Source organism: Phyllobates terribilis, unplaced genomic scaffold (assembly GCF_046119375.1).
Source record: "Phyllobates terribilis strain yellow unplaced genomic scaffold, ASM4611937v1 Scaffold_3__8_contigs__length_932513732, whole genome shotgun sequence".
In the NCBI taxonomy this organism is placed as follows: domain Eukaryota; kingdom Metazoa; phylum Chordata; class Amphibia; order Anura; family Dendrobatidae; genus Phyllobates; species Phyllobates terribilis.
This window is the reverse complement of record NW_027362763.1, coordinates 318872615-318882956: the sequence shown is the minus strand read 5'-3', so window position 1 is coordinate 318882956 and position 10342 is coordinate 318872615. Positions and strand designations below refer to the sequence as shown.

General features: G+C 36.3%; 1 protein-coding gene across 1 annotated transcript; it reads right to left on the bottom strand.

The window, feature by feature from the left end:
- Positions 1-1858: 1858 nt before the first annotated feature.
- LOC141258539 (uncharacterized) lies at positions 1859-10049 on the bottom strand. The gene is made up of 8 exons (XM_073673519.1): positions 10008-10049; positions 7987-9880; positions 7646-7766; positions 5792-5825; positions 5565-5574; positions 5215-5445; positions 5023-5025; positions 1859-4692 (listed from the first exon to the last, which is right to left on the bottom strand). Exons 2-8 carry the CDS (start codon positions 9854-9856, stop codon positions 2903-2905), a joined length of 4059 nt encoding a protein of 1352 aa, XP_073529620.1. The 5' UTR covers positions 9857-9880; positions 10008-10049; the 3' UTR covers positions 1859-2902.
- Positions 10050-10342: the final 293 nt, after the last annotated feature.

Here is a 10342-nt window from a genome sequence, read left to right as displayed (position 1 = left end):
AATTACAAAATACACACTAACCTAACTCTCCTATTCTACAATCCCCATGTGTTCATGGCCTAGCAAACGATAATATATCAGCAAAGTGCATGTGCATTAAATAACTAAGAAGCTTACCCATCAAAGTGCAAGTGCAGGATCCCAGGGGATGGCCCCAACATGCATTTCGCATTAGCTTTCTCAAAGGGGTGTGATGAATAAGGTTCTTAGCTGTTATTTATATACATATGCACCTAGCTGACATATTATTATTTGCTAGGCCATGAACACATGGGGATTGTGGGATAAGAGAGATAGGTTACTGTGTATTTTGTACTTTGAACTATTCCTCTCTCTCTTTCTACATTGCAGCAATCAAAACGTGTCAAATAGTGCACAGTAGATATTGATTCTATATAAATATACACTACCATTCAAAAGTTTGGGGTCATTTAGAAATTTAATTATTTTTGAAAGAAAAGCAAATTTTTTTCAATGAAGCTAACATTAAATGAATCAGAAATACACTCTATACATTGTTAATTTGGTAAATGACTATTCTAGCTGCAAACGTCTTGTTTTTATTGCAATATCTACATAGGTGTATAGAGGCCCATTTCCAACAACCACTACTCCAGTGCTTTAATGGTACATGATGTTTGCTAACTGTGTAAGAAGGCTAATGGATGTTTAGAAAACCCTAGAAAACCCTTGCACAAGTATGTTAGCCCAGCTGAAAATGGTTTGGCTGATTTGAGAAGTTATAAAATTGACCTTCCTTTGAGCTAGTTGAGAATCTGGAGCATTACACTTGTTTGTTCTATGAAACTCTCAAAATGGCCAGAAAAAGATACTTTCATGTGAAACTTGACAGTCTATTCTTGTTCTTAGAAATGAAGGCTATTCCATGCGAGACATTGCCAAGAAACTGAAGATTTCCTACAACGCTGTGTACTACTCCCTTCAGAGGAGAGCAAAAACAGGCTCTAACCAGAGTAGAAAGAAGTGGGAGGCCCCGCTGCACAACTGAGCAGCAAGACAAGTACATTAGTCTCTAGTTTGAGAAATCAACGCCTCACAGCTCCTCAACTGGCAGCTTCATTAAATAGTACACGCAAAACGCCAGCATCAACGTCTACAGTGAAGAGGCGACTCCGGGATGCTGGCCTTCAGGGCAAAGTGGCAAAGAAAAAGCCATATCTGAGACTGGCTAATAAAAGGAAAAGATAAATATGGGTAAAAGAACACAGACATTGGACAGAGGAAGATTGGACAAAAGTTTTATGGACAGACAAATCAAAGTTTGAGGTGTTTGGATCACACAGAAGAACATTTGTGAGATGCAGAACTGAAAAGATGCTGGAAGAGTGCCTGACGCCATCTGTCAAGCATGGTGGAACTAATGTGATGGTCTGGGGTTGCTTTGGTGCTGGTAAAGTGGGAGATTTGTACAAGGTAAATGGGATTTTGAATAAGGAAGGCTCTCATTCCATTTTGCAACGCCATACCCTGTGGATAGCGCTTGATTGGAGCCAATTTCATCCTACAACAGGACAATGACCTAAAGCACGCCTCTAAATTCTGCATGAACTATTTAGGGAAGAAGCAAGCAACTGGTATTCTATCTGTAATGGAGTGGCCAGCGCAGTCACCAGATCTCAACCCCATTGAGTTGTTTTGGGAGCAGCTTGACTGTATGGTACTCAAAAAGTGCCCATCAAGCCAATCCAACTTGTGGGAGGGGTTCAGGAAGCATGGAGTGAAATTTCTCAAGATTACCTCAGCAAATTAACAGCTAGAATGCCAAAGGTCTGCAATGCTGTAATTGCTGCAAAGGGAGCATTCTTTGACGAAAGCAAAGTTTGAAGGAGAAAATTATTCTTTCTAATAAAAATCATTATTTCTAACCTTGTCAATGTCTGGACTATATTTTCTATTCATTTTGCAACTCATTTGATAAATAAAAGTATGAGTTTTCATGGAAACACAAAATTGTCTGGGTGACCCCAAACTTTTGAACGGTAGTGTATTTTCTGGTTGTGTATCCAAAAGAATTATTACAACCTATTAGTATGACACACAACATATCAAAATCAATATAAATATTTTATTGAGTCACATAGATATACAATGATAAAATCAGTAAGCAATTGTGTATGACAAGGGCAAAGGCATAAGGGTATCACACATGCATGCTGTGAGGGTTTGCATTTTTATTGCCTATTGACATGAAGGAACTGCATTTCCATGTTTAAGCTATTCTGTGTTATATAATTTTTGCTATGTGCACCCTAATATTGCTATTTTAGCATACCAATGTAACCATCACATTTCAGCACGTCACTTTATTTAATACCACAGGATACTAGCCTTATGGGGAGTATTGCAATAAGTAGTGATTTATTATATGCCTTTGGGATAACAACTATTGCTTTATTTTGCACATACTTGGCCACAGCATTTTTGACTTTTTGCAATGTCATATTAATCAACCAAATTGAATTATATAATAAACCCCCTATTCATCCTACTTACTTTGTTACCCTCACATCATTTTACTTTTTTGTGATTATTTATTTCCCTTACTGATTTTATCATTGTATACTGTATCTATGTGACTCTAAATATTTATATTGATTTATATTAATTATGATTAGTTGTGTCATACTAATAGCTTGTAAATAATGCACATTTTCAAAAGCACCTAATGCACTTTACCTAATCAATATGCACACAGTGATACACTTGCACATACCTTTGTCAGAGCCATATCACACAATTTATTACATGCCTCATATCTAACAAAAATGAAATTTGTTGATACAAAAAACATTGTACTTTATAACATTGTATTAGAATTTACAACAAAGAATAGTCTAAACCAGCTATAAATGGTAGTAATGTCTAAATTAATTTTATACATTTACTTGTTAGGATCTGGAGAGGTTAAATGTTGTGGAAGGAAGATCTGCACTAATTCCACAGGCTCACTAGGAATGTTACATTTCTTGAACAATAGTCTCAATTTTATTAAGACAAAGCATTCTACAATTGTAAGAAATATTTGCATCGATGTAGTACAATAGATTAGAGAGCAAATAATGTTGCCAAAAGGAAGCCTGCAAGTGTGTAATATTGTAACCTTGCTGTGTAATTCATGACATGATAAAGTTCTCTCATTGCAGTTTATAGATGGTTTTCCACTGTTATTCCAGATTGCTGTATGTTCAGTAACAGAGTTGTCTATTTCACTAATATGATCCGTCGGAGAAGTAATAGTAGAGGTCATCCTGTTATCTGTATTGAAATTATCCCAGGAACTTGACAATGTTGTTAGCATATAGGAACTGCTCTTCTGCCCTTTAATTGTTATGGAGGGACAAAATATTGCTTCTACTGCCATTACAGGTATAGCCTTCAACACTGGAGGGTTTATACAAAGAAGTGCCATATGGTTCAAGATCTTTTCTGTGTTGTTTTCTAACCAGGACTTAAAGTCTTTAAGCTTGCAATCACACATCCAAGGATTGTCCTCAAGATGAACCCTTTGAAGCTTGGGTAACACATTGAACAAGTTCCCTGGAAGGGAAGTTATTTTGCTGTTATTCATATATATATATTGAAGATTAAGAAGAGGTTTCAATAAGTTTTCAGGGAGGTCATCAAATGTATTATTGTACAGTGAAAGAATTTGAAGGCTTTGTAGATCCTGGAAAAGTCCCACTGGAAGAGAACTTAAGTTGTTAGTGTGCAAATAGAGTTCTACAAGGTTGGTCAGACCACTGAAAGTATCTTTTGGAAGAGAGTATAGTTTTGTGTTCTTCATTAGGACAAGAACTTTCAAATTAGTTAAGTTGCTAAAAATGAAATTCGGTATTGATGAAAGGGAAGTGCCCCATAAACTAAGGGTTCCGAGGGTGTGTATTTTACCAAAGAGTACATTCGGCAGTTCAGTTAATGGATTTCCATATAGTGACAATGTTTCTAACTGATACAAGTAGAGAAATAATCCGTCGGCCAATGTTTTTAGATGATTTTTTTGCAGTAGTAACTTTTTTAGTTTTGGAAGTTCATAAAATGCTGCTTTGTCAATAATTTCAATTAGATTTGACTGAAGATGAAGTTCAACCAGTTCCATGAGGTTATCAAACATCCAGAATAGTATTTCTACCAATAGATTATCGTTGAGCATGAGAATTGTTAATTTAGGCAAGGATTTAAAAATATTTTTAGCCAAAGTTTGGATCTTATTAATAGACAAGTTTAGGATTTCCAGTCTGCTCAAGTTATTAAATAAGGATGGATCAAGGTAAAATAATGCATTTTCATCCAGGTACAAATGTTCTAAATGTATTAATGCATCAAAGGTTCCAGAAGGCAGAGAGTTCACATTGTTTTTTGATAGCCTAAGTGTTTTCAGAAGAGGAAATTTTTCAAAAGCTCCCGGTTTTATTAGAGAAAATTGATTGCTCTGTAAGAACAGGCGTACAGTAAAAGGCATTTGTTGGAAGCTGGACTCTGTTAACTCTGTAGCTTGTGTGCCACTTACACGGACATATGTAAAATTATGAGGAATGTTAAAAGTGGCTACGTCTGTAACTGCTTGATCCTCGCAAGCAACTGAATCTTTCACTATGCATTTGCATCTATCAGGACAGACTGTAGCTGCGGCAGCAAAGCTTGGCATGGTCAACAGCAACAATAAAATCATGACTCATGAAGACCCTAGAAAGGCAGGATGAATAAAGACAGTGCTTTAGTAATAAACTATAAAATGCACAAAACATAAAAATGCATTAAAACTTATTTAATAGCTAATTATAAAAAAATAAATATAGATTTTTTAAAAAGCAACAGCCATATATGCACCGACATAATATAAATGAGCCTACCTGTGCAGACACTGTGCCACATTAAAGACAGACGTCATAAAAATAATAAACTATGGGGCTGCCTTTATATAGAAAAGCAACAAAGTGCATCCTGCTGATAACGCCAATGCTGTCAAAGGTCTAAAGACAAAGTTAGAAATATCATCCTAACATCCTTAGAAGAAACAGAACAAAGACAAATGAAAGTTAGCGTATTCATTGGCTCATCACAAATAAGAAATTAGCAATACAAAATTACCTTATTAGATGTAAAATCTATCTGTGAACGTTCAGATGCAGCAGTATGGAAACTTTTAAGGCGAAGAACATGTGTTTATGGAATGAAAATGCCATTCTCTGCTACTTTTTGGAAACAGAAGAAACAACATATGTAAGGGTGCTTTCACACTGCGGTTTGGCACCTGTTTGTTGGTCCCGCAAAAAGGGATTCGGGTGTATGCGGCAACGGTGCCATAGACCCTAATGGAGCACTCACACGTAGTAGACTGTGTCTGGGACTCCATTTTCAGTAGGTGTACACACCCAAAATGATGCACGACAGAGTGAACATTCACTCTTTCGGCACCATTATAGTCTATGATCCATCAGCGCATAAGCCCGAATCCAGTTTTGAGGGGGGTTTGGATGTAAGCCCCAATGGGACCAACAAACAGGTGCCAAATGGCAATGTGAAGGCACCCTAAGAATAAATACGTCTTACTACCTAAAGCGGATCATAAATAACGATCATCCAAAAATCAGATAATCGTACACCAAGATGTTCCAAACACTTTGTACAGCAAAATGCCAGCCTAAACTGGCAAATCAAAGACATATTAAAAAAGTGGAATGTTTTTGTGCACATGTAATTGGCCACTAATGCCATATGACTAGTTTTAGCTGATCCCATGATATCAGGAACAAATTCTGACATGACAAACCATTGCAAATGATAGTTTTGTTGTAATTTTAAAACTCAGTTAAGATTATCAAAATAAATCATTTTAGCTGTCTTATCTTGTGTATGGCCAGCTTAACTAATCTCCAGTAGCTGCACATATATAGTACTTCATAGAGTGCTTCATATTTGATGTCTTTGCAGAATTGACGTTGATTTCTTGGCTTGTAGACTACCCTCCCCCACTTCTCGCAATGTGCGAGTGACATCAGGATGATGTACAACCACCATGGTGATCACTATTTGAGAACAGAAATGGATGAAGCTGTGTTGTACATCATTGTAATGTAAATGGAATTACAAGCGATAACAAGAGAATGCAGTGGGACTGGGGAATGGACAGATCAGACTAACAACTAATTTAAATAAGGTTGGACATAAATGGAATGAATAACAATCTGAATGATTTTAGCATTGTTACTAATGCAACAGATTTTTTCCAACTGATGGAAATTTCCTATTTTCCTATCATTCACTTTTCGGTGGTTAATAAGAATGTCTGAATCCAAAGTCCTCATACATATCAGATAACTGTCCACAATATCTCCTGTCTCCCCCCATACAGAGTAACACTCAGCTTAGTCGAGTGCTCCTGTTTCTATAGGAGCCGCTTCCTGAGGATTATTCCAGGGAGAATAAAAGGATTGGCTGTTGAAATTCTGCAGGTCGGATCCTTTTGTCCCAGACATCATCTGTTGGATATTAGACTGTCAGCTGATCCCACTGATAACGTGGGGTTCGGACAACCTTAGTCCAAAGTATATGGGGGGCCATATGAGTTCACCAACTTTTGCAATAAATTTTTCAGTTTCCTAACCAAAATCTGATAACCTGTGGCCTATATCCTGTGCAGCCAATATAAATCCAACATCAGATTAGTCAATTATAATAATAATTCTAAGAATTTTATTTCTATAGCGCCAACATATACTACTGCACTTTACATTTTTACTACATCCAAAGGATAATTGTTCCACTGCCTGAACACGGTAATTTAACAAAATGTGGAGTTCAGTAAAAGGTAAGTAAATGAAAATAAATAGTTAAAATAGACAAGTGGATATGATCTTTCATGTACTTTATTTCAATCAAAATATTCAAAATATACACTTGACAAGCAAAAGCATTGTTCACTTTTAGATGTTGCTATCATAACGTTTGAAGTATTTAAATCCACAAAATCTACTAACATTACAGGTTAAGACTTGCTTAAAGAGGATATTTCAGCAGGTTGAGCATGTTACACTAGCCAAACCATGGAATAGTGGCTACAGAGCCGAGTAAAATGCAGTTTTAATTTTTTTAACTTCTCCGCGCTGTTGCGGAGATATTAGCTTGTAAAGTTTAGGTTATCATTTATGTTAAGCCCAAAGGGGTGCTACCAGATTTTCACTGGTGGCATGTACTACTTCTCCTATATGACGTTGACCAATCATAGACAGGCAGCAACATACTGTGAAAAAAATAACATGCACACATCATAGCTTAAAACAGCCTTTCTCCTGTATGAGACATGTAATGACCAACAGTATGATCTCACTGATATTACTGCAAAGCTGTGTGTGATTACAAAGTGCAGGGATCATTGCAGAGAGGAGTGTAGATGGGAAGGAGAATACTGCAGAAATAAGTGTGATTACACATTCAGCTTTCATGTCACAGCAGTCAGTGTGGGGAACAGGGATACAACGGAGCTGACAGCACTGTTAGAAGAGAGCTGCAGATGCAGAGATGTTTATAATGAGGCAAAGTTCAGCTCTGCTATACTTCCCATTCCCCACTCTGACTGCCAAACTGCTCACTCTTCGCTGCTCTGCTCCCAACACTTGTAAATCACCCTGCACTGATATCAGTGAGGGAATCAGACTGTCTGTCATTACATGTCTCAGATGTAGAAACCTGTTCCTGTTCTAAGCTATTGTGGGGGACATATTCTTTTTTCACCAGTTTGTTGTTGGCTACTTATGATTGGTTAATGTCATACAGGGGAAGAAGTACACGCATCCACAGAAAAATCACTGGTAATGCCCCCTTAGCCTTAATATAAATTATAACCTAAACTTTAAAAGTTAATATCTCTGCAAAGGAGAGGAGGAATTAAAAAATTAAAACTAAGTTTTACATACTTAAACTGATGGTGAAAGCTTCTCTTTAAAATGATACTTTCTGCTTAAATATTTTGGCCTAGAGAGAAAGAACTCAATGGAATTAACATGCGTACTAATATTACAGGTTCATTAAAAATCTGAAAGTATTTATAGAGTTTCCTAATTTTCAGCAAGCTGAAGCATGCTACAGATACATAGAATATTTGCATTACCAGGTTGAACAAAATAACACAGTAAATGATTTTGCCATATGGGAGATCATATCTAAAAACCTTTTTAGCTTGCATATTATGTGAATCATTATCTAAGAAAATTCTTACAGTGGTTGTTTCCAGATTGCTCAGTAATGGTGGACTTGTACTGTTATATAGATGCCAGTCTAAGGGAGGATTAGACATAGAAACCGCTATTTCACTTACAGCATGTTCTGTTACAGTAGAGTTCACCTCCTCATCAGGGGGTAACACACTAGTAAATCCATGCCATTGTCTAGCAGAAGTTGATGAGACATAGTAATCCACCTTATTCATGGTGGTAGAGTGACATATCAGTTCATCAGCTTTGAATACAGGTATTCCTGCCAGAGCTGAAGGACCATAACAAACAAGAGAGGAAGTGTTGTCTACCTTCTCCACATTCTGTACTAGCCACACCTTGAACTCTTGAAGTCTGCAATCACACATCCAGGGATTACCATCAAGATAAGCTTTTTGAAGAGTCGGTGCCAACTTGAAAATTTTTCCTGGCAGGGTCGTTATTTTACTATTATTTAAATGAACAGTTTGAAGATTTAAAAGTGGTTTAAAAAGATTTTCTGGGAGATCACCAAAATTATTACTGTACATGGAAAGCTTCTGTAGACTTTGTAGATCCTGGAAAAGATCTTCAGGAAGAGAAGTAATGTTATTTGTATGCAAAGATAGATCGTTAAGTCTGCGCAATCCACTGAAAGCATCTGATGGAAGACTAGAAAGATTTCTGTTTCTGGTGAGGATAAGGATCTCCAAGTTTGTTAAATTACTGAAGATAAAATTTGGGATTGTTGAAAGTAGTGTGTTATAGAGCCATAGAGAGCTGAGAGAATCCATTTTACCAAACAGTACATTAGGAAGTTCAATGAAAGGATTTTCATAAAGTGACAATACTTCCAATTCATTAACATAAAGAAATAATCCATCAGCCAGTGTTGGTAGGCGATTTTTATGCAAGGCCAGTTCTCTTAGTTTGGGGACATGATTAAAAGCAGCCTCATCAATTACTTTGATTAGATTTGAATACAGACTAAGCTTGACCAATTCGGTGAGATTATGGAACATTGAGGGTGTTATTTCTGTCAAAAGGTTTTCATAGAGTGTTAGGCTTGTTAATTTATATAGAGAGCTAAAAATATCTTTAGGTAAACTAGACAGCTTATTTCTAGATAAATTTAGAATTTTCAGATTTACTTGATGAGTTAATAAGTCAGGAGACAACTCTGTAAGGCGATTTCTGTTTAAGGCCAGTTCTGTTAGATTTGTTAAGTTCTCAAATATATCTGGATCGAGGTACAACAATAAATTTCTATCCAAGAACAACTGTTCCAGATCAATTAATGTACGGAATACTCCAGAAGGTAGAGAGCGTAAAGCATTGTTTGAAAGCTTGAGCGATTTCAATAGTGGAAAGTCTTGAAAAGCTCCTGGTGATATTGTGGAGAGAAGGTTACTTTCCAAGGAGAGTCGTAAAGTAATCGGCATTTGCAAAAAACTGTCATCAGTCACTTCCATAGCTTGAGTGTCACTTATATGTACAAATGTAAAGTTGTGGGGAATAGCTAACTTAGCAAAGTCGTTAATAGATTTATCCTTACAATACAGAAGATCTTTCTTTGAACAGTCACATTTAATGGGACAGAAGGCTCCAGCAACCATAAACCTTGCCATCACAAGCAGGAAAATCATGATTGTCAGAAACTGTATGCGAATCTAAAAAAAGAATGAATTAAGTTAAATTTGTGTTTCTTTTCTAATCAAACAGTGTATTTGGAAAAAAAAAATTCCCAATGGAACAAAAATATTACATAATAATTATGTATAATAATGTTATTCTTACCTGAGGTTTGTAACACTCCTGAGTATGAAGAAAGCATGAAGCATAAGGAAAAAGGGAAGGGCAGAGTTTATACAATATCGCTAGGAAATGCATCCTGCTGATAAACGTGAAGCTGTCATCATTCTATGAAGGCAACCCAAAATAGAAACTACTGCACTTCACTTTTTAGAGGAAAACAAAAGTTGAATTGGCACCCATAAATAAAGCAGATTATTTTTGTAAGTAAATCCAATAAAAGAGATCAAACAGTAGATCTAGCAGTAACAATAAATGCACAACCATAATAAAAAGTTTACTGCAGGAGTTAAATAGATATTGGGGAATCTTCCAAGTGG

Excerpts from the sequence above, each read along its gene's own strand:
- LOC141258539 (XM_073673519.1), bottom strand. The coding sequence starts at position 9,856 with ATGATTTTCCTGCTTGTGATGGCAAGGTTTATGGTTGCTGGAGCCTTC. Across the intron at positions 7,767-7,986 it reads TTCTTTCTCTCTAGGCCAAA|CCAACAACAAACTGGTGAAA; the intron begins ATATTTAAGCAG and ends AATCATAAGTAG. Across the intron at positions 5,826-7,645 it reads CTCACTGATATCAGTGCAGG|TTTTAAAATTACAACAAAAC; the intron begins GTGATTTACAAG and ends ATCTTAACTGAG.